Source organism: Argopecten irradians, chromosome 6 (genome assembly GCF_041381155.1).
Source record: "Argopecten irradians isolate NY chromosome 6, Ai_NY, whole genome shotgun sequence".
NCBI lineage: Eukaryota > Metazoa > Mollusca > Bivalvia > Pectinida > Pectinidae > Argopecten > Argopecten irradians.
Window position 1 is genome coordinate 29022562 of NC_091139.1, and position 22830 is coordinate 29045391.

Here is a 22830-nt window from a genome sequence, read left to right on the forward strand (position 1 = left end):
AAACAATTCTATTTAAAACGGGGCGGACCAATTAACAATCAAATTGCGTTTTCCCCGGCCGGTTCTGAACGAAAACAAATCTCTCGTCCTTCGTGATATTTTATATTGGTCAACCCTGGCCACAACATTTGGTCCACATTCGACATATTCCTCTTTTTTAATAACCATTGAGCAACGATCAAAAGTAGGAAGTGATGAAACAAAAGCGCCCCCTATCGACGACGATACGTCTCTATTTTCAGGGGCGAAAACTCTAATGCATGATTCAACTTCTGTCTTTTTTGCTAGAGTCGTCAGTTCCTTTGTAAACGTTGTGAGAAACCTGGGAACAATGTATTACCACCAGTGAGCACTATATTCGATGCAATATTTTTCAAACCACACTTAGCCAGAAAGCAAGCGTTGTAATGCATAGCCTTCGTAAACTGGTACAACATAAGTATTAAAGTAGAAATTTCTGAATGCAGAACGAGGCCAATTGTGGAACTGGAAGTGCACAGGGACAGACTAGCCTCGTTCCCTATGGACATAGACGGAGTGCAAAATGTTTCAAACACCACTTCCGACATATGGACTGAGAACACAATTACATACTCCCGGTTTCAATACCCACGAATGAAGTCCTTTCAGAAATGTATGTATTTTATGAAAACATGCAGCATGCCCCTGTGAACTTGGTATTTGCAAACAAATTTAATATAGATGTGTAGTATATATGTCAAATTAACTGTTATAGTGTAAAATACTGAATTTTCTTTATGTTTTTATTGCTCCAGAATCCTGTGTAAAAAGTCCTGTTTTGACCCAAACCCATGACCCGTATGTATATAATTGGCACATGGTGACACTTGTTAACAGATATCTTGAGAAAATGCCGGTCATGCTAGGGTTTTCATAATTTGTTCCTCGGATATTGACCTTGACCAGGTTAGATGGAAACTTGTCAACGAAATTTTGGGAATTTGTTATGAATTTTAACGCTACAATGAAACATTTAGCAGAGTTAATTGTGGTCTCGGTCCATATTGCTTCTGCGCGTGTCTGTGGAGCATCGGTCAACAAAAGTCTATGTTCTGATGAATTCATGTGCATTTCTTTGTGGAATATGTGATGCCAGATCTTCTCCGTGTCGTCCCAGTTGGTGACTATTCCGTGTTCGATGGGGTACTTAAGGGTGAGGATTCCTCTCTTGCTCTGGGCCTCAGCACCGACATAACTTCCCCTCAGTGTGGAGTCTGTCACAAGATTCTGGAAACGGAACGAACATATCTGTTAAATAAAGACTACATTCTCTCGCCAAAGATAATTGGTTTTGTATAGTTGTTGTTGTATCTGATAACACCACACTTTGTAATACTAAATATTCCTAGTCTTTCTCTGTGTGAAACCAAGCCATGATAGTGCCCCATACAGAACATGTCTTTACAAGGGGGGTAGTTTACAACTTCGGGAGATGCAGAGGCACACCTGCCATCAGTGTACACGTGCTACAGCCAGTCCAGCTTTAATGGTTCCGTTGCTATTATCTATAACGATGGTATTATCAAATACGAACACGTCCATTCAATAACATCGGCCATATACCTGTTCATGGTATACGTCTTCGTGTATCAATTTCATTGAATTTTAACAAATTCTGTTGACATAATGTTTACAGTAAAGAGGATAAGACAGCTGGCAAGGCCTATCTAAGTCTTCTACTTAAGGTGACAAGTGGCAAGAAATATAGACAAATATAATAGTATATACAAGTACATACACATTAATACAAATATTCAAACAAGCAAAAATAAAGGGGAAGTAACTCATTTAAAATGCCAAAATTTAATTTATATATATTTTTGAATATTTGAATATTTGAAGAAAGGCCAAAGAGTCTATATGCACAACACACAGGCCATACTGAAGGGGATCAAAAACCAGTGTCAGCAAATAGATAAGTAGCATCTGATAGGGTTAACAAGCTGAGTAGATAATATCCTTTTTGTTTTAATCTGTGTAAAAGGAGTTACTTTGTATAAATAAACACTTCAAATTGAAAAATTATAAAAAAAATATATATATATATATATATAAAAGGAGATAGAGAGAAAAAAAGCAAAAAAACAAAGAAAAAATACTGTAATATAATATATTCATCTTGCTCAATGTACATTATTTAGGTGTACATGTATTTGTTTATGTGGGCAGTATATGTGTCAATTTTGTTATATAAGGGAGGTAACTCTTATTGGGAAGCATACTTAAGTATATCGGACATAAACTAGATGTTACTAGTATGTTACTAGATAGGTATACCTAAGAATTTCAAATAATATTTGTCTATTTTTTCAAACGTTTTCCTTAAATGACCATGGCTCAGAATTTTCAGCGTTCCTTAACTTAAAGGATTTCATTAACTTAAAATTCTCCATCGGAAACCATTACAAAAGGTCATAGGAAAAATCTTAAGTTCACTTCTGTATTAAGCCTTTCAGTGTGAATTTTTAAGTTAATGGATTTCCTTTAGTTAGGAAATGTTTGTGACACTTGGACAAGGACCCAGTTTGTAGGAATTTTATCGGACGTAAAACAATATATTATATACATGTACATACAACGTAAAATTGACCTCCTCAGACAACACCAAGTTGTAAACTACCTTGCCCTTTTTCTCTCTCATACTGAAAGACAGAACAAGCACATCATATAATGACAACTGGCAAAAACAATCGTCCCATTCCCTTTCACTTTTACAGACTATGGTGTGTCTTGACCAGATCACAGAACACAGAGTATCCTTGCATACATTTACTGCTATGTAAAAAACAAAATGTACTACTTTATAACCTCAGATTGTTTCGTTTGTTCCGTATTTGGTTCTTTATTTGGTCTCGATAGAGAATAAATCAACCATTAGTATTTATTATTGTGGATTTTATTTTAAATACTGTGGGGCAAAATTATTAAACCCTTCACATATCACTTCCAGTCATTCGCTGAATTAAATTTCTTTCTTATGGTGACATAGCTGCGGACACTGTCTGATATTCTCTCGCCTTCGTTGCTCGCCTTATTTTATCTTCTTATTTTCAATCCACCACGTTTTCGTACGAGTAATAATAGAACTCATTTAGATTTGTTCATGACGGCGGCACCTATATAAAAGATACGCTTCGCATATAAAAAATAAAAGCAAGTATTAATTTCCTGAAAAAGATGTCTAGTTTATAATAAGCAATGTAAGAATTTTGGTCGTGTACATCCATAGGATGTATCTGGGTTTTTTGTTGTTGTTTTTTGTTGGTTTTTTTTTTTTTTTTTTTTTTTTTTGGGGGGGGGGGGGGTGTTGTGACTGCAGGACAATCTGCCAGGCTAAGTATCGTCATTCTAATGTTCTACACTAAAGCCTATAAGAAAAATGACGCCCGAATCGGTACCACGGTTAAGGAATTCCTTCAAGTTAACGGATTCCATAAATGGGTTTTAATATTAATTTAACAGCCAATGCTTGTTACTGATTCAAACGTTCTTGTTACATGATTATTTAGAATCTAAAGCGGAAGTAGCAATATATACCGAGGCTAACTCGATTTGCCCTCTTCTACTTCCAGTTTGTGGTACGAATGGAAGCGTACGAGTACTAGTCTGAATGTGAGAGGAATACACAGGATATAAACAGGAGGCCAGGCAGGTGACGCCATATACTAGTCACTTCTAGAAAGAGAAATTCAACCATGGAAGATAACTATATATATAGCAGCTAACCACATTTGGCCTACTCAACCATATTGTAAACAAGGATGCGAGTGTTTAATTTCGCGATATTCATATGTAAACATTTCGCGATGTGCCAGCATATATATAACGTGAAAATGACGCCTTTTTTATAACTTTGCATTTAATTGGTTGATACATACGACGGCAGAGTAGGGGGGAGGGGGATAGCTGTGTTGCGGATTCCTTGGGAAATATTTTATTATATATTAGTATTATATCATTATTTGTTATTTTGTTCTTTGTTGTATTCTGAACAGAAATTGTGATTGTCATACATGAAAAAGATATCATTTTCTCATCCGAAGCAAATCACTGTATTTTTTCCGTTATTTATAAGAGTTGTCTCCCCTTCATCACATGTATGTTTGGGGTGCAGTACACAAATCTGTGTTCTTGTTCATCAACTTCAAGAGTTATTTCCCTTCCTCTCAATTTTGTCTGCAATGCACGAGTTACTAATTTAAATAGTTTTAATCCCACCAAGAAAATATTTACCAAAGTGTCTTTAACGACACTGATAGCCCTGCGCATTGTGAATCGTCATTTTCAATGAAGCAACCGAATCGACAGGCAATGACTATATTTTGATGGTTTTTCTCATGGAACTACGATTTTTTTCTTAAGTCTTAGTTATAAATTTCACAGTTTTTAAATCATGAGACATTTATATTTAACATTTTATGAATGAACAAAAACTATAACATAGATGATTTATTTTTACTGTTGATTTTCATTATACCTATTATCATGATTTTGTAGAAGCTATCTATTATGCATGGACGTAGATGAGACTCTTATAAATCCTTGCTATTTTGACACTAAATTAATTTGTAATTATACGTGTACCTTAGATGTTACATAACCCAGTATATATCGACATGTGACTCACAAACAAGTGTCCCTTCGTCATGAAAAACTATGATGCATGGGTTATTCCCCTTGAAGTACGTTCAGCATCAGAATCAAAATAATTCCAGTCTATGCCCATATTTGGTGATACAGAATTGTAAGGCGTGAATATCGTCTGCTTGTAAACAAGGCCATCGGGATGGATTATATCGACCGATTCTCAGAGGAATTGTTACAAGTTTTCATCTGGTGGTCCTTTTAAGGTCAATTTTACACGATTTTGTACAAATAATGCCGATTTTTACTTCCGGTTAGACAAACATGACGGGAGTAGAAGATGGCGTGGGTTTGTTCGCCACTCTACGATACAATCATTCTGTCACTAAAACATGATTGTGTTGCACTTTTATTGCATTTGGTTGCGAAATGAATAAGCAGTACATGGTTACGCTCATTAAGTCACTTTAACATATATTCAAAAACATTCTGTTCATTCAAAACTAACCACCAGAATAGTTAAATGGCAAATAACGAATTTTGAATCATAATGGTTTTCATATTAACGAATACCGGACATGAAGCACCATTCATAAACATTCCAAATTCATTGATATCATTACTAATTGATATGCATAATAAAGTTAACACACCACGCGATTTTGGTTAATGTTTTTTTAAGTGACATTCCTAAGAGAATTATCACAAAGACTGCTGCAGTATTGTAGCAATGTGTGGAATGGGTTTTGGGGGATGACGTCAATTGTTAAAATTCTAAAATAGGAAGTGATAGGATTCTAGTCAGTGAATCACTATCGTACTCTCCAGTAGATTAGGCGTGACATCATTGCCGAGAAGTCGAACTGAGTTTTTTTTTTCTTTCTTAATTTGTAAACATAATTAAAAAATGCTATTTACTAAGTATCTAACTAACAAAGTGATGCGTGTTAGTATACTTAGGTACATAGGTATCAAGTACTCGAATACTCATGTCAGGTTCTAGTCTCTTGAGACACCTGTTACCGGAGAACGTGACTAAAGAATCGGATATTTCCGGAAATGCTACTCGGCTACTTCCGTCTAGCCAATCATCGCGCCGTCAGGTGTTCATTCATACCGGTGGCGTGTGTATTGTTGATAGTGAGCCGATACACAAATAGATCAGTATATAAGCACGAGGTACCTGGGCGGCACTTCTCACTGTCACGTCGGGCGGGAAGAAGTCTCGGTCGGAAAGGTTGAGATCGAAACAAACTAATAGAAATAAACAAAGAAAACTTCTCAACGTGACAAATTAGTTCACGTGGCGTGATATAATATAGTTATTGCTACATGTTATATCATTAGGACGATCTCCCTTTGTTTCTTTATTGCAAGACATGATCATATAACGTACCTGTATATATACTGTCATCATGTCTCATTTCGAGTGTATTGGAAATGTATGTTTTTGCCTATGTCTATATAATGGTCACGCTGAACAGACAAGTGGAGGCACAATGAAGACCGGAAGTCGTGACCATCAAATATCTGTTGAACCGGAAACAAACTGTTTATCTAAAAGCGACACTAAAGCACAAACATATTCTTCTTTTGTAACGTGTGTTAAAGTTCTACTGTGTGGGTGTGTCTATTAAAACTACTGTTAGGAAATCATCCCCTTGAAATACTCCTTTATTTACAGTCTATGTATACCAAGACATCCATGGATTCACCTATATATCTAGTATGCTAATAATTTAATTCATAAAAAGACAGGATGTTACATGAAATAATTCAAAGCGAAAGTATTTTTGATGTACAACAATTTGAGCATTTTATCACCGAATACATTCACCGGCACACGACTGGCCCAAGCAAGCAGCGAAATTTCGCCGAAAATAAAGAGTGTTATATGGCTCATATCTCACGGTCCGATAGTCATCAGGTAAAAAAGTTTACATCACAATACCACAAAGTGTAACAAAGTTCAAAGAGTAGATAAATGATATAGATTTAATTTTAAGATGTATTTTATCTTTTGAAGTTTCCGAATCGTCAAGTGACGCATCGATGCTTAAACACTAGCAGAGTATCTGTCATACATGTATTGTTATCGTAATTTTTCATAAATTGCCACACAAGGCTACACAACTTCAAGTTTGTAAATGACATAATTGCTAATACATGTATAATGTTGCAATTGGTTTGCAAGAGAAGTAAAATAAACTGTAAAACTGTCACAAAAACAAACATTTTGTTAAAGTCAGCACATTTCCAAACCAGTATCAGTTTCGAAGAGGTTATATTTCGATCTGCAAGGAAGTACAGTATTACTCTTGACTGAAAAGTCATAAATAGTCTGAAAAGGAAATAAAAACAGGTAAAATTTCTGTGAGTTTCAATTTCCGCATCCATTCCAACTTTCGAGAAGAAGAAAAAACAGGGTTTCTTGTTGTGTTGTATCTCAAATAAAAACAAAAGAAAAGTAACTTATCAATTAGACAATAGCATTGGGATCGCGAAGAATGGCTTGGCTTTAAAGTTTCAACGTCCTATCATCAGCCAGGATCATGTAAGGACGTGCCAGATTTGTTGGTGGTGTAAAGTCGGAGCATCGAGGATATTAACACTCTGCTACAAAGAAACAATAGCTACAGAAGAAAAAATCCACAAGGTGTTGCCTGTGAGCAGTCTGTTTCCATAAAAGACCTTCCGTATTCGTATTGGACATCAGTAATGAGTTGTCCATGTCGTGTTTCACGGAGTAAATATAAACATGTAGTTTTTGTTTAGATATACCATCTGTTGTCTAGGGGGCGCGACATGTTTAGGATACGGCGCACATTAACATGACCCCATGGGGATACGAGGGAGCTTCACCGTAACACGTGGTGGTCATTATCGGTCAGTAATCACGTTTAAAGTTTAAAGTGTGGGTGGGCAACTGACCAGTCCAAACGGTCATGTTTTGCCAATGGCGTTTCGCTCTGCGACGTTTGCCAGATAATGACATCCTATGCTTTGCTATTTTTATAACTAAAAATTAATTTCCCACATCAGCCTGACAAGCTTTAATAGTGCTGATAAATCATTAAAGTGTGTCTAAACCAACAAACGAAATGAGAAATGTGCGCGACAGTGTTGCAGCGGCATCATGATGGCCACGTTTCACTGGCCGTTAAAGACTTGTCTTGTTACACGAATCTCCGGAATGTCTTTGTGTTGATATACACTTCTTTGTTACAGCATATGTCACCAGTACCGGTGTGCTCATATAATACTGACCCCGTTTTCGAAGGTTAGAACGCAAGGTGGCACATTGTCGCCTCCCGAACAAAGACTCCAGTTCCGAGAATGTCCTCCGCCACGCGACAGGCCCGAGCTGGCCCGGTTGTTAAGCGAGCGGTACTCTTTCTCCTAACATCTTCCGTGTGAAACTTAATAGCCGGAAAATAGGTAAAGTTATTGAGATGAGTATATACACTTTACCCGCTCTGACATGACTTGTGATTTTCTTTTGCCTTAGTAATGCTGCGGTTAGGTTTAATGTCTCTGCGACAACCTGTCTGCTGTTTGGCATCTGGTTGAACGGGGGCATTGCTGGAGCCGAGGGGCATTATTACAGGGATCTTCTCTCAGATGTATTTTTGTAAACTATTTTCAAATACACTTTAATTGTAATATATATTTTCAGTGCTTGTCATTTTTTTCGTTCCAGTTGCACAAAAAGTCTTAGATTGTTACATATCTTTTGAAGTGCTTGTCATGTTTTTCGATGCCATTTCCACAATTAGTCTCTGATTGTAACATATATTTCCAGTGCTTGTCATTTTCCATTGGCGGTTACATAGTGACAAAATGTCGCTTATTGTTTGTCTAAACATGCATTGACGTTTATTATTCACAAATAAAACCAAACAAGAAAGTGGCAGAATTTTAAAATAGAAGCAGCACGAGTGATCCCGATAGTGTTGGAAATAGACTTACAGCAGGACACAATTCAGGTGAACAACACAGTGCGATATACAGCCTTAGAGGTCACTCCTACGAGAAATCTACTAACACCTCACATCCTATTCTATCTTTGGTATCAAAGTACGACTTTACACATAGACCTCAAAGTACGACATAATTAACACCATCGATAGGTATAGGGATAGCCAGTCGACTACAGAGTCACAGCAGGACACACCCTAAACACCAAGCCCTACTTCACCAGCAATACACTGAGGTCGTCAGCAAACAACCAGGACCAAATCACTGTAATACATAGGATTTGTGTCCTTTCTGACCTCCCTCCGCCCAAAATCTGTCACATTTTCAAACTTGTTATTTGGTGATTAAATGTTTAGATGTTGAATTCCAAATATCGACTGCATCCTAGTACCACTTAGTTTGATACTAGCACTATGTATCAGCGCTGCTGTTGTATACCTTATGTAAATGTGAACCTTTTCCTCAATAGTTTTTCCTTTTTCATCTAGAAATCATAGACCGCATCTTTGAACAAACTGTGTCCTTCTCTCCTTCTGATAAAGACGTAACTTACGTACCTTCATAATTTTAGTTTATATTGAATTTGCTCAAAATTCCAAGCTAAATTTAATTGTTCATCACAGAAAAAAAAATATCCAAGATAGGCCAAAATGACAAAGTTTTAAATTTTCTAAAATTGTACATATTTCGGATGGTTAACAGATGAACTAGAGCTGCAATAATAAAGATGTGCTGAAATTTTCTTATACAACAACTCAATTTACTATTGTTTAGATCCAGTAGCGGATCTCATCATACTACCGTTTCAATGGTGGATTTCGGACATGAGACGCTTCCTCTTACAGAGAACATGGGATAACATTAAGGTCGGTGAAAATTCTTTTGATTTTCGTATTTTGCTTTTCGTGTTTTAATAACATTGCATACCTAATGCAGCAATAGTTATCAAACCCTATAACGAAAATTGGTTTGGATTCTCAGTTGCTATTCAACCGTTCAGCTGTCAATGAATGAGATGTTAATGTGCAGCTTTATTGCATTTTTATCGATATTTTCATCCTGCATTATCAGAATGATAATATTTACCATTCATGGGCCGATAAATTCCCTTTGTATGTGTATCAATAAGGAATTGAACTCATTTTAAAGCCCTTTCCGTAAAAAAGTAGTGGTCTCTTAATCGTAGGTAGGAAAATGAAAATGAAAACTAACCTTGGTTGTTATCACTAAGATTTAATGATTTTGTTCTCTTGTTTTATGTAAAATCCATTCTAATTTAAAAGTTTGACATTACTGGATTTGATATGGATTTATACAGCGAACGGTCCTTTAATGGTTTATATTTATAACCTGCCCTTGCTTAAAATATAACTACTCTTACATCAAACAAAAACAAAGTTGAAAACGAATATTCCTGATTTTATTCAATATCCAATAATGACAGCAATGATAATGTAAGAATAAACTTCTTAGCTGATGGAAATGATATTAAGATTGCTTGTACAATATAAGACCACTGACCAGCGTCCATGTTGGTAAAGATCGATGGGTACGTGTGGCCGTCTGCATAATAGACGTCGACTGCCGGTATGTTGCACGTTCAATGGACCGTGTTGTACTCGACAGGCCTTATGTGTCTGCTGTTCCGTTACAAGGCAGAGCCAACAGTACTACTACAACAGATGGGTGACCCCAGAGTCCCGGCTTCTCCGTTACAGTCGGACAGTGGTCACCAGCTGGTCAGGTGTCCAGTCGGGGTGCGCGACTAGTGACCTTAGTAGCAAATGCGTTGACCTTTGGCCTGGATTGATGTGAACCCAAACCTTGTCCTTTCGTACGGACCAGCTTGAAGAAACACCATGGAGACCAAACTTCAGTCTCCAGCGTCGGATCCTGAAACAACAAAAATGTTACACGTCAAAAACTGACATCTAGATAATTCCACTGACTAGATGTGGATTAACAAAGGAATGAAGTATCAAATATAGTTAATGCATCCTAAAACATTGTCTGTGTAATAAATAAATATCCTAAAACTAAGCTTCATATTGCATTGAACTTGCGAAGAAGAACGAAATTCTAGACAGAAGACAAATGCTGTGTAAATTGTGTAACTGGTGATGCCGAAGTATCACATCACTGACTAGTACCAATACCATGTAAGATAAGGTCTTTGTTCATGTATTGTATGTGTATTTAGTCCTTTTTACCTTGGTAGGTTATAGGGCGTAGGTGACATATGGTATGATACTTTCAGATCGGTAATTGTAGAGGATGGTTCATTAGGACGCCATCCGACATCATCTCGTCGCAACAAGCTAGCAACATCTCGTCCACCGGCATCTCCTTCTTCGCATGCTTAAATACAATACAGACAGATATATGATAAGGTACCACTACTTTTTAATGAGTATTGTGCAATTTTAATTATGTACAGGTTAATTAAGATAATGGATTTAGGAGGTCAAGAATCACGTTTGCTTGATTTAGACCGAAATCGGGTATATACCGGGCATATATCGATAACTTTAAGTCATTAAGAACCCATTTATATCCTACTACTTATCATATTTGTGTAATACTTCAAAAAGAAATGATAAAATATTTTATAAATGTATACCTGTATTAGAATGCATGTGTATTCCGCAGGCGAGCGATGTGGGACGGATCCTTCCTTATTTTTCTTGTAATGCAGCGAAAGAATCTTCTCAAGTTTTTCAGAACTGTCAACCTATAGCAGGAAGAGACAACATTTACTATAACTTTGCGCGATAAGATGGTTGGACAGTCTGCAGTAAATATTACTTAATACCCCTTAAACATATTAGGACGATTACTATCCGATTTGCAAATACACTACAGATACGCTACAGATACGCTAGTTTTGATTCTTTAAGCGTCCATTCATTGCTGCACTAAATGCGTTCATATTATTAACGACCATACCAAATGAGAATATTCATAATGTAACTCATTACAAATGAATGCAAAGTCAAGTTTGGTTACGGACAGAAAGGTTCCAACATTTTAGTCATTGCGTACTAATCATGGTGGAGAGAAAACAGGCAAGGTTCAGATACAAATGCACTTTCTGTGATAACTTTTTCAGTTACTTTACTGCATTCGGGAGTTCGATAATCTACCTAGTGTCGCTATGAACTTTAACTGGACCTTGTTCACGCAATACATCACGAAAAACGTGCTAATTAATATAAAAAGGTGAAAAAGTTGCTGCGATAAAGTGTCAATTGCGTGTAATCTTGTTTACAGTTTGAGTACAGCGGAGACTTATATTATAGGGAGAACAATACCCGTGGCCGCTGTCGCGACGTACGTAAATCGTCGCGACGTACGTAAATCGCCTGTCCACATCGACTAGTGGAGCATCTGTTTACACCAATCTCTCCCACGCACATACACACGATTTAGATATTTATCCTCCACTTGACGTATCATGGTCGCTACTGGCAAATATTGCCTATGCATCGTGATTGAATAGTAATTGTAAAAAAAGTTTTGGATTTAGATAAAACTTTGTTGATCGGAAAGAGAATGGAATAACACAGCCACAACGATAGTACATGCTACTAAAATATTACTGGACGATAGAGGACAATCCCGCCATATAAATTATTATGCTCATTTTTATATAACATCAAATGTCGGCACATACATGGATCTGAAAGAAAGCTTATTTACAACGATATGTGCTTATGACAAATAAGGTTTTGTCTCTCAAGAGATTTACGGTTCCATTAACAAATTCAGGAACGAAAGAAATCATGAAGAAATGTTGTTTATATAAAAGTATCAAGTGTATTTTGATATGCCATGTGTTGCATATGAGCTTTGGGAGACTGTAGTATGTTCGTGTCGTGTCACCATACAATAGTGGATATCTTCTCCATTTAACAATTCTTTGAACCATTTCATAAGAACATAATTCAAATAAAGACGCCGAGCAACAGACTCCATCCGCCAACAAGTAAACTCCTTGTAAATATATTCCTTAATTCATGATCCAACAAGATATTGAATCTTAAAAATATACTATTTTGAAATTTAAAAAAAAAAACATAATAAAATTCCAAGCAACTCTTATTGCAAGTCATTTGGCCCCTCAGAAACACCAAAATCAACAGGCGATAGAAGTCGGTTAGGAGAATGTCATTCAATTACAAAAAATACGTAATTGTTCAACATATCTGTAACTGTGGTAACTAGAATGAACAGCATACTGACCTTTAAGACACGGACACTATGTTCCACACAATGAGCCTCCATTAGGGTGTTTTGAATGTCCACAGAAACGTCCGCTGGAACAGCCTTAGCCAGGACGCACAGGTCCACGGATCCGGGATTTCTGTCATTAGAAATGCCTTGCAATTATTATTTTGTTAGATGTAATCAATTGCACTAATCAACATCAAAAGGGCGCTAAAACCGAAAAAAATCCAATACAACTTATTTTATGAGAACAACTATTCTTTATACAACATAGTCTTTCAGTTTCCTTATCAAAGCTTCGTGATTTATTCAATGTTCTTATAATAAAGCAAAATATGTATATATATATAATGCGAAATAATGAATTCCCATGAAGGTTAATTCATTTAAATTCATACAAAATTAATGGAGATATAAAGCATAGATAGCATGATCGATAACTCCGGTAATCTGACACTTCATTATTTATTGACAGGTGTAAAATTAAACATAATTACACACTTACGCTTCCATCAACTTTGCACATCCATACACTCCAAACGTGATCCTATCTTCCTCAGAAGCACGCATCAGGAATTCTGTCACGATCGTGCCGAAATTCATCGGTTTTCTGCAAAACAAATATCAATTTGCACCAGGTGAATGAGACCGCCGAGTGGACTTGCTCAGGTATGCCAGGTCAAATCACTAAGATAAACACAGTTAAACAGACGGTAGCTGTGAGTCACCGGGAGATCCCCGTTTGCTGGGATACACCTTTGGATATCCCTGGACGTATGTCAGGAAAGATTCTCCCTCTGTATAACTGCCAATGAATAATACAATCTCTACCACACTAATAAACACCTAGTGCATGATATTTATCCCCCTCATCTGCTACGCTCATAGAACACGTCAACAACTTGTTTTATTCTATAAATGGAAAGCTTAAATTGCGTACTGACGTCACGCCGAACTACTAAATATTCACATCGTATTATGCAAATCAGAGAGTTCATAGGATCAGCTGTTTCCAGCACAGCAGAAACAAAGAAGCAAAGAGAAGCAGAGAAGTTATAAAATAGAATATTAAAATGTCTTGCAAATAATCCCTTTGGGTCTTTTTGAACAAAAGTAGATCTGTGACATTTTTCTGAATTTTGCAAACTGGAGCACTGCAAACAATAGAATGACGCAAGTCAGAGCGCGTGACCTCGCTCGACTTGTGGCTCGGACATTTCTAGAATAAAATTTGGCGTGCTGATGCAACATTAACGGTATAAGAAACATAGCTACGGCATTATTCTGTTTTGCATTTTGATCACAACATTTAATTAAAACCTGCAACTGAAGTCTTAGTTTGGCGGAATTATTTTTTCTGTCCATACTTGGCAAGTTTCAGTCCCAACTGTTGCAAAACAGCTGTTGGCCTCTTTTGCACAAATGCAAGCAATTGAACAGATTTTGCAAAGGCCTAGAGAGAAATTGTTCACAGATTTTCCCTTTTAACTTAATACAGCTTTATAATGTCTATCTTTGTGTACCAGTTTCTTTGTCCCAGACGAGCCCAGACGTAAAGTAGGCCACATGTGTATATATTTATATACGTAGCTGTCTTATGAAAGCTAGGTCTAGGGATAAGATGAAATAAGTCAGAATTTTACTTACTTGGTGCAAATTGCAGCTGAGGCTTCCGTGCCTTCGGGGAGAGTCATGGTTTGTGTTCGTGCAGTTAGAAATCCACGTAAGAATCGGATACTCCCGAGCACCTCGCCTGTCTTTATCTGTCACGTTGCTACTACGTTCTTTGTTCAACTGGAGGCGGGGCTTCGGAGGTCATCTCCGTAAGCCTCGCTGTGATTGGTTGGCTGTCGCGGAAGTTGCTTCCTTAGTAACTGGTTGCTACGAATCCAGCATCTATTCAATATGCGTGGTAAACAGGGGTAGGTAAGGCAATAAAACCTAGTGTTCGGATTGTGGGTGAATGTAAGTTAATCAAGTTAATCAATCAATATACGACAGGAGAGGTTCTTTAACCACAATCATGGATTGCATAACAACATAATTATTTAATTTAGCTACAGATTTAACATCCATTTATCTACAACGATAGACTGATAGATTTCATGTGTTTTTGCAAGGTCACAATGCGTTTCCTTTTTCCAAAAATCAACCATGTTTTATTACATATAATACTTTTGATATATACTTTTTGATTTACTGATTAGTTTTTCAGTGTAAAGAAACAAAAAAAAAGTCATCAAAAAATGTGCGACCCTGTTTATAATATCCATAAGAATCAAATGTTTTCAACTAAAAGATAAGTAGTTCTTACAGTGGAGCTCAATCTTCGGTGTAAAAAAAATACATTAAAAAAAACTTTGACACTTTTATTCAAACGTATCCATTGCATTCCCACCTCATCAGTTAGCAATGTTCCTCGCCCGTCAATGAACACTAGGGTGTGCAGCGTATGCAGACGATGCTCTGGTGTTACGTTGTCGCGGTGCAATGGGGGCCATCATCATAACGTCAGGAGGTAAATGTCATTTCCTGGTGTCACTTATACCTGTCTGTCTCAGTGATGTCTAGGCTAGAGAGAACGTCTACTGGGAATTATGATAGAAGAACTATTACATGATAGTAATTTAATTTCGAGGAGAGAACTTGTCCGCCGAGCAATGTTCGGTACAGTCAAGGCTTTGAAGCAAATGAAGCAAAATAACTCTTTCAAATATCGTATTTTTTGAAAAATATTCTAAACTTACTATAGATGTCAATGGTTAGTTGAACATAACTTTATCAAATCTGTCTTTTAGCAAAAGCAATACAAAATGCGTCTACATGAGTTGCTCAAAAGCAATTATCATAACCTGACGCATGCACTTATGAGCTATTATTTCACTATACAAAGCAAGGGAGTTAAATATTCATTTTTGAAAACTGCACTATGTAATGCATGCATATGTACTCAGTGATGAAGAATTATGTTCGATAAGAACATTTGCCATGGCTGATTGGAGTCGGTCAGACATTTGTATTTAAGCTCACGATAATACCAAAAGTCAACAAAGGTATATAAGTCTAAGCCTAATTCCATGATGACCTCAGCTCAGGTGAGAGACAGACCAGGTGTGAATTTATTTACTACCAATCGATATACTTGCGCATAGGTACGTTAGCAATGTCTACCAAAAGAATGTTTGTTGATAATGTCTACAACACTGCCTGACATTCCGGGCGTGTTTGAAAATCCATAGGCTGCTACAACCTGGAATCTCACTTGTACGAGTGTATTCCATTTTCACTTGGCGCAATAATTTGTTTTTCTATAACATGCAACATAGTTGAAATATTTTAGTGAAATTTTGCCCCTGGCAGTGAATTCCGGTACCATTTTTTAATACACAATAACAGATTGGTAGACTTGTTCAACATGGAGTTTATCGTATGTAATAAATATACTTTACAGGGAAAGTTCAAAACAGCTTTCATTGATATCATCACTAACCCTTCTTTTGGAATGCCGTGTTTTTCAGGTCTGCACTATAATTAGGCCTAGATGTTTGTCGCTCCTTGTTGCAAAATGGTCAATCTACTCTCGGTGTTAATGGATTCGTGACAGGATTAGTTACCGCGAGGGTCATTAATCCCGAGAAACACCCAAGTAAAAACCAAACCTATGGAACACCCAAGTAAAATCAAAACTATGGAATACCCAAATAAATCAATCAAAATAAAAATAAAGGGGTCATCCGGTATTTTTCCGATTTACATATTTTTACGATTACTGTATTGGATGCGCAAACACGCCTTCACACAGTGTCTTGACAGTTTGTAGCAATATAAATGGTCAGACTTAACTGAATTCGAACGATTGTACCTCTCAAGCCATCGTTTATCAGTCTTTTGACGAATCTGTCTGCTTGTCCGATCTGAGCTGCCCGGTGGCATCTGATGGCTGTCAATAGGATGCGTTACCTAACATTCGGCCTTAGTCGGCTTTGGTGCGACATGGATGTAAGGTCAAAAATAACATATTTTAGGAGGTTTTCAATAGGAACATGGATTCTTAAATAAAAGAACAAAACTAAAAAAAGAAACATACTTCCACAAAAACTTGGTTTTAATGTGAACAATGGCTCCCAATATGATAACGGTTTAAATAGGGACGGGGCTTTCGATAAGAACAGAACTTCCAAAAGAATGTGTTTTAATATGACGGAACGAGTGCTTACAATACGGGCAAGATTTCCAATAGGGAAAGTGCTTTCAATGACAGTAGCGCTTCAAATTGGAGTATGGCTTGCAATAGCAGCGGATTTCGAAAAGAAGGAACAAGGTTTTCCAATTGCAACATTTTTCCAATATCAGAAAGTGTCTTGAAGAGTGTACAGTGACATATCTCTCAGAGTCGCGGGACGATTAGTCAGAGCGCCCTATCGATAGATGAGTAAGCCATATGATACAGAAGCTGGCCTATTAACCCCAAACTGTGGCACTCTCATCCCGCAGTTTACATACATCTTATGACTGTATTTCACGGGAACCACCGAATGTCAAGGTGAATAATATTTTCCAATGCCAGGTGCTACTGTGCAGTGCTATGCCGTGCGGTGTACAATATACATATGCAGTGCGATAAAGCACATCTGTGTTGACTGCTGGGTGTAAATCAGGTCACAACCTCACTGTCCATTTCGTTATCGATATACGTAAACAACCATTGGGTCAATATTGACCGGGGTTCACCCGGTGCCCACGACTCCACGATAATATTACTGTAGCCAGTTTCTGCGTGCTGGAGGAACGTTGCTGGGTTTTCCCAATATTTTTGTGCTGTTTGTTACAGAAACATTTGACGAAAATGAACTCGCGTGAACCTTTTCTGCCCGAGATTTGCGCGTGCTGGGATAGATTATGACGTACAATGCCCGGTCGTTATGTAACAGAATGAATAGTGAAAGTACAAATGAAACCATTACTAGAGGTCTCGGTAGGAACTCTGGGATAATTACACGTGTAATACTATAAATTGGAGTAACGCACGTGTTGGTGGTGACGTATGTGTATTTCAAGCCAACAAATACGCGGTAAACTATCACGATCTACTCATTGAAACAAATTATAGCTTTTAGAACGTTTGGGAAGTCTGCTTCCAATTGTTCAATAGCTAACTTGCTTTCATTTATCAGTGAGTCATTGATGAATCACTTTCTCTGGTATATATTTTATCATATATTAACAAGATTCAAATGTCTCAAAGAAATATTTAAACCTTTACAAATGTAAAGAGTGGAGATTTCGTGGAACACGTCATTGTTTTATCATAAAATCAGGCATGCCTCACATTAATCAATTTCTTGCAAAAGAAAAGTTCTCTGACTTGTGTATGCAGTTCTGAGATGAAAACACTTGTCGGGGTTTGTTAAGTGTTTGATGATCAGGCAATATGATGCATATCTTTTAGTGACGTCAAACATACGGAGACTAAACCGGAAGTGGTCATTCGTGCTCTTGTTCAGATATCACGACTGTCATAAAATGCAGAAAACTGACTATCATTTCTCTTGAATGGCTTGAATATATCGGTCAATGTTATAACCACACAGTCTCGGTTACTGTATTTACAATATCACTTTTCCCTTCGAAACAAATCGTAGAAAGCTTACGTTTTCAGTGAAATTCAAGCGCGGTACGGTCGCTCGTGTGGTGACGTCAGAGCAACCGGAGTTAAGCCTTGTTGCTTGATAAGAACGCGATGCATTATATCTGTGACCTAATTTTATATCCTGTTTCAGAATCTTTGATAATGGGAATACCCTTTACATGTGCACCCACACATATATGTACATATCCAACAAGGAAGTGTAACTCACGATCGATTTAGTTCTCATTTGCTCCTTTGTAGCTTCGAAATACATACAAATGTACATGTGTATTGCAGGAAAAGAAATATGATAAACTGCTCAAACATGATGCAGGAATGATTCATAATGATTTCATTGATACACAACATCGCCGCGATATGTATGAGTGATCGTCCTTTTTTCAATAAAGAAATAATATTTATACTCAATTTTAAGGAGCATGTTAAACAGTTGGGGGATTATGCATTTTATAATTTCATATTACGACATGCACGTGATTCACAAAAGAATGCCACTGAGGTTGTTGCCAGTATTCAGCCAAAGAGTTTCCGCAATAGTTATTGCAACAAACAAGTAAATAATGCTGAAAATCGCCTACGGAGTATAAATACAAACAAAACATGATCGCATATGAAACTGCTTTGATACTTTGATATTATTTGATGTATTTTATGTAATATACACTTGCATGATGATGTCACACTCGTTATGGCATTTGATAATGTAACAGCCGGAAATAGCGATGCTTCATGAACAGGGTGGTATCAGGACCTTGGTGATGCTGATGTGTCAGGGTGTAACTTTACCTGCCAGGTATGATAATGTCGTACCAGGCCCTACAGGTGAGTATATATCGTACCTGGCTTACACAGGTAGCGCGCTGATTACACTCAGCTAATGTAATAGCCTAATGACTTTCGGAGTTAATTGTGTATTGCAGGCTTACTAATTACAATGAATTTCGGCTAGGAAACAGTCATTAAAGAAGGTGGATCTAAACAGAAGTATATGACATTAACATTTCCCATGAATAAATAACCAATAAATTAAGACAATACGTATGATATATAAGTAAAAAGTTGCTTGTGTAAATAGACATTTAGGTGCTTTGTGTATATAGTACGTACTAACTGTAGGTATGAGTGTGTGTCACTTTACGGTAGTAATCTACATAATGATTGACAGGTTGTTGGCTCATCAAGCTGCTCGTACCGGTATGGCCTATTAAACTCGCGTACAATAATTCATTATTGTGTAGTCGTTTCATCGGAGATTTTCTGATCTAATCATTTTTAATTGATGAGCGGTTTTATGAAAAGCGATATATGATAATTAATATTGTGTCGTAGATAGGTATCGTCTAGAATTAATACTTAAATTTATTGAATTAATTTGTTTTATCTATATACACTTACAACAAGTACAAAGGCGACAGTCTCATTGAGTTTTTGCAGAATATTTCAACACGTGTATATTATAGCTTAACGGCACTTCCTGAAGGAATGCAAAGTATGCATATATATATATATACAAACTATATAATATACATACATACAAATATTTATCTTGGTGTGTATTCCGTTATGTAAAAAATTTGATTATTTGAGAAAATCGCACAATATTACGTTATTTTAGGCTACGATCCAAACCAAGGTTTCAAATCGGTTGAAATAATTGCAAAAATACAAAGATGGTTCAAACTTAAAAAAAACCCGGATGGCATGCGTGATTGTAAATTGTATGTCTATCAGTTGTTACTAGTCTTCTATACCTTTACATAAACGGTAAGGCGTATGGCCACTCTGATTCATACCATGATACTGCAGAGTTATTGGGGTAAACCTCCAATTAAAGAAGGTCTGCTCATAGATGTAACCTATTTAATTGATAATTAATTTGATCAAACAATATCGCATGCACTCGGTACTACTATGACAAAAAGTGCTTATATCAGGAAATCGAATTAATCCTATAGATGATATACATGTACGCATTAATCGTATAAGCCGTAAGAATGTTTGCGAAGCGCTAGAGCTACAGGTCGTGAGTTCGAAGCCCAGCACGCATTGACCCATGATAAACTAATATTCCTTCGTCGTTCGTGTCTCTTAATTAGTTAGAGTGTTTTATATTCACGCATATGAACTATATTTGTTTTAAATAGTTAAGAGCTTTAAAAACTGTGATACCTTGTGTGAAAACTGAGAAGACTTTAGACGGAACAACTATCACCTTATTCTAAGTTTAATTGTGTAATAAGTTTGTGGTATTTTTAGAATTAACATACATGCTTTGACGTCATTCGGCAGTGTTAAACTGCTAAAACACTGTCATATTTACCTATTGGCCAATCTATATAGTTAATATTTACCATGTACAATGAGGACACCTAGCGGATAGGTTCACGCCGGTCTTTTGATTACTTGTAATCAACACAACATTCGATTTCACAAAGAAAATTTTAACAGTAGGAAGTCGCGAGGAGTTGTGTCTAATTTTAGAATCGATAATCACGCGTTGACGTCACAGCTCTTAGCTACCCGTCAGAAATTCGTTGTAATATTTATTTACTATCTATGAAGTGGGTCACAACAATTTTACCTGGTGACAACGCCCCTGATCATATTACAGGTAAAGTAATACACAGATGTTTAGATACTTCCTTCCGACCAAGCGTGAATTTGTACTTTAACAATACAATATATACTGTACTTATGTTCCTAAAGACTAAAGTTTCATGAGTCCAAGAACTGGGTACATATGCATGCAATGACGTACACGAATGACATTATTTCGCTGATGGTTGTACATGAACTTGATCAAAACATAAAACTCCAAATATTAAACTTCTCTTATCTAATCAAAAAATGTACTTTACGATATCTATTAATGAAGACCACCAATGTATCCTACGATGAATCTAAAATTAAAAAAAATTGCAACACACGAAGCTGGCTTATTGCCGAAAGAAAGCCAAATGTATTTCTAATGATGTGGTGATTAATCATCCGTTAGTATCATGTAGTGGTTTCTGTAAATCTTAGTTTAATGTAATATGCCCCCATGTATATGCACACACAAAGAAATATCGACGCCTTCTACTCTAGTTGTTACAACATCACACATCATTATGTATACAGTACATGCGTATATAACTAATTCACAGATCATCAAAGTGAAGGCTTTTTGCTTGAGAAGATAAGAGTTAAAAAGAAACCCCGAAGCTTATGTCTGCCTTCTAGCTCGGATTGTCTGTAACCTTTGTACATTTAAACATTCAAAGAAAAGGTGGCTTAATTTATCTATCGTTATGACAAAGCAATAAGGTGAATAAAGCAATACACATATTCTCAAACAAGATGTCGCTTAGTCATGTCGCTTTGATGAAGCCGCCTTTACCATGTAGTGTAGTCTGTAGGTTATCCTACCATCACAAAAAATAAACAAAGACTAAAACGAAGAGCAGATGGATACATGAAATTCACCATGAAAACCAGAGATAAGAAAATCTCTATAATTATGTTATGCAGATTTTTTTTCTTTTTGTGAACAATTATTTAATTAACTGCTATGTGATAAAACGACGTTCAATCGGAAACCTTCGGCACTTTCCGTAAACGATATTTTACGAAGGTTATACTGTACCGAAATTTATACAGTAACAAATTCTCAGACCTCTTTGGGAAAGACAGTTGCGAGAAGAAGGTACATGATTACTGAAATTTAGTCTGGAAATCCAATTGTCTCTTTGTGGTTTAGAATATCCATTCGGCAGTTTTCCCCCGGTAAAGTTACTTGCTGCCGCCACTAATACTTGCGCGCGATAGACCGGAAGTTGTTGATACACAGTTGTCGGCCCCGAATGACGTCAAAGCAGAAGAAAGTGGTCGGAACCGATTTGACAATAATGACAATAGCTTTTGTGCTGACCTGAATATCCTATCTTAGGAAATCCGGATTTAGACCGACAGACCTCATTGTGTTCATAGATATACCAGTATACAATAAACCCCCAAATAGCTTAAAATTTGAGATGTTATATATAGGTTCTAATTACTTGATGATCTATCAAGGGTTTTTTTTATCATTACTGATCAGTATAATATCACCAGAGTTCCTCTTACCCGTATACCGAAATGTAATTCGAGTTCTCCTAGCTTTCGTTTCAGAATATTTTTTCCCCATTAGATTTTAGTCCCAAAACCAGAGCTTAAGAACAATTTTGCTTTCTTTACAATATCAAAAATACTTACCCATGGTTACCCTTTGCAAGTCCGATATTGCTCTGCGTAAAAGATTATTCCAAGTTTTCTCAGACGTTTATCCCATTTAGGGTTTGCACTTTCCATTCCACAAAACCTAAGTCCGAGTTTGGTGTTTTGGATAAATG

General features: G+C 36.7%; 1 protein-coding gene across 1 annotated transcript; it reads right to left on the reverse strand.

The window, feature by feature from the left end:
- Positions 1–9985: 9985 nt before the first annotated feature.
- Positions 9986–14617, reverse strand: LOC138325558 (growth arrest and DNA damage-inducible protein GADD45 alpha-like). Its single transcript, XM_069271306.1, has 6 exons — positions 14458–14617; positions 13316–13420; positions 12826–12946; positions 11204–11314; positions 10794–10941; positions 9986–10476 (listed from the first exon to the last, which is right to left on the reverse strand). The coding sequence occupies exons 1-5, from the start codon at positions 14502–14504 to the stop codon at positions 10837–10839; spliced, it is 489 nt and encodes a 162-aa protein (XP_069127407.1). The 5' UTR covers positions 14505–14617; the 3' UTR covers positions 9986–10476; positions 10794–10836.
- Between the last annotated feature and the right edge of the window lie 8213 nt (positions 14618–22830).

What these genes read in the sequence shown, in the direction of transcription:
- LOC138325558 (XM_069271306.1), bottom strand. Translation starts at nt 14,504, where the DNA reads ATGACTCTCCCCGAAGGCACGGAAGCCTCAGCTGCAATTTGCACCAA. An exon ending in ATAGTGTCCGTGTCTTAAAG is followed by an intron (nt 11,315 to 12,825) that starts GTCAGTATGCTG and finishes TTCCTGCTATAG; the next exon opens with GTTGACAGTTCTGAAAAACT. An exon ending in ACACATGCATTCTAATACAG is followed by an intron (nt 10,942 to 11,203) that starts GTATACATTTAT and finishes ATTGTATTTAAG; the next exon opens with CATGCGAAGAAGGAGATGCC.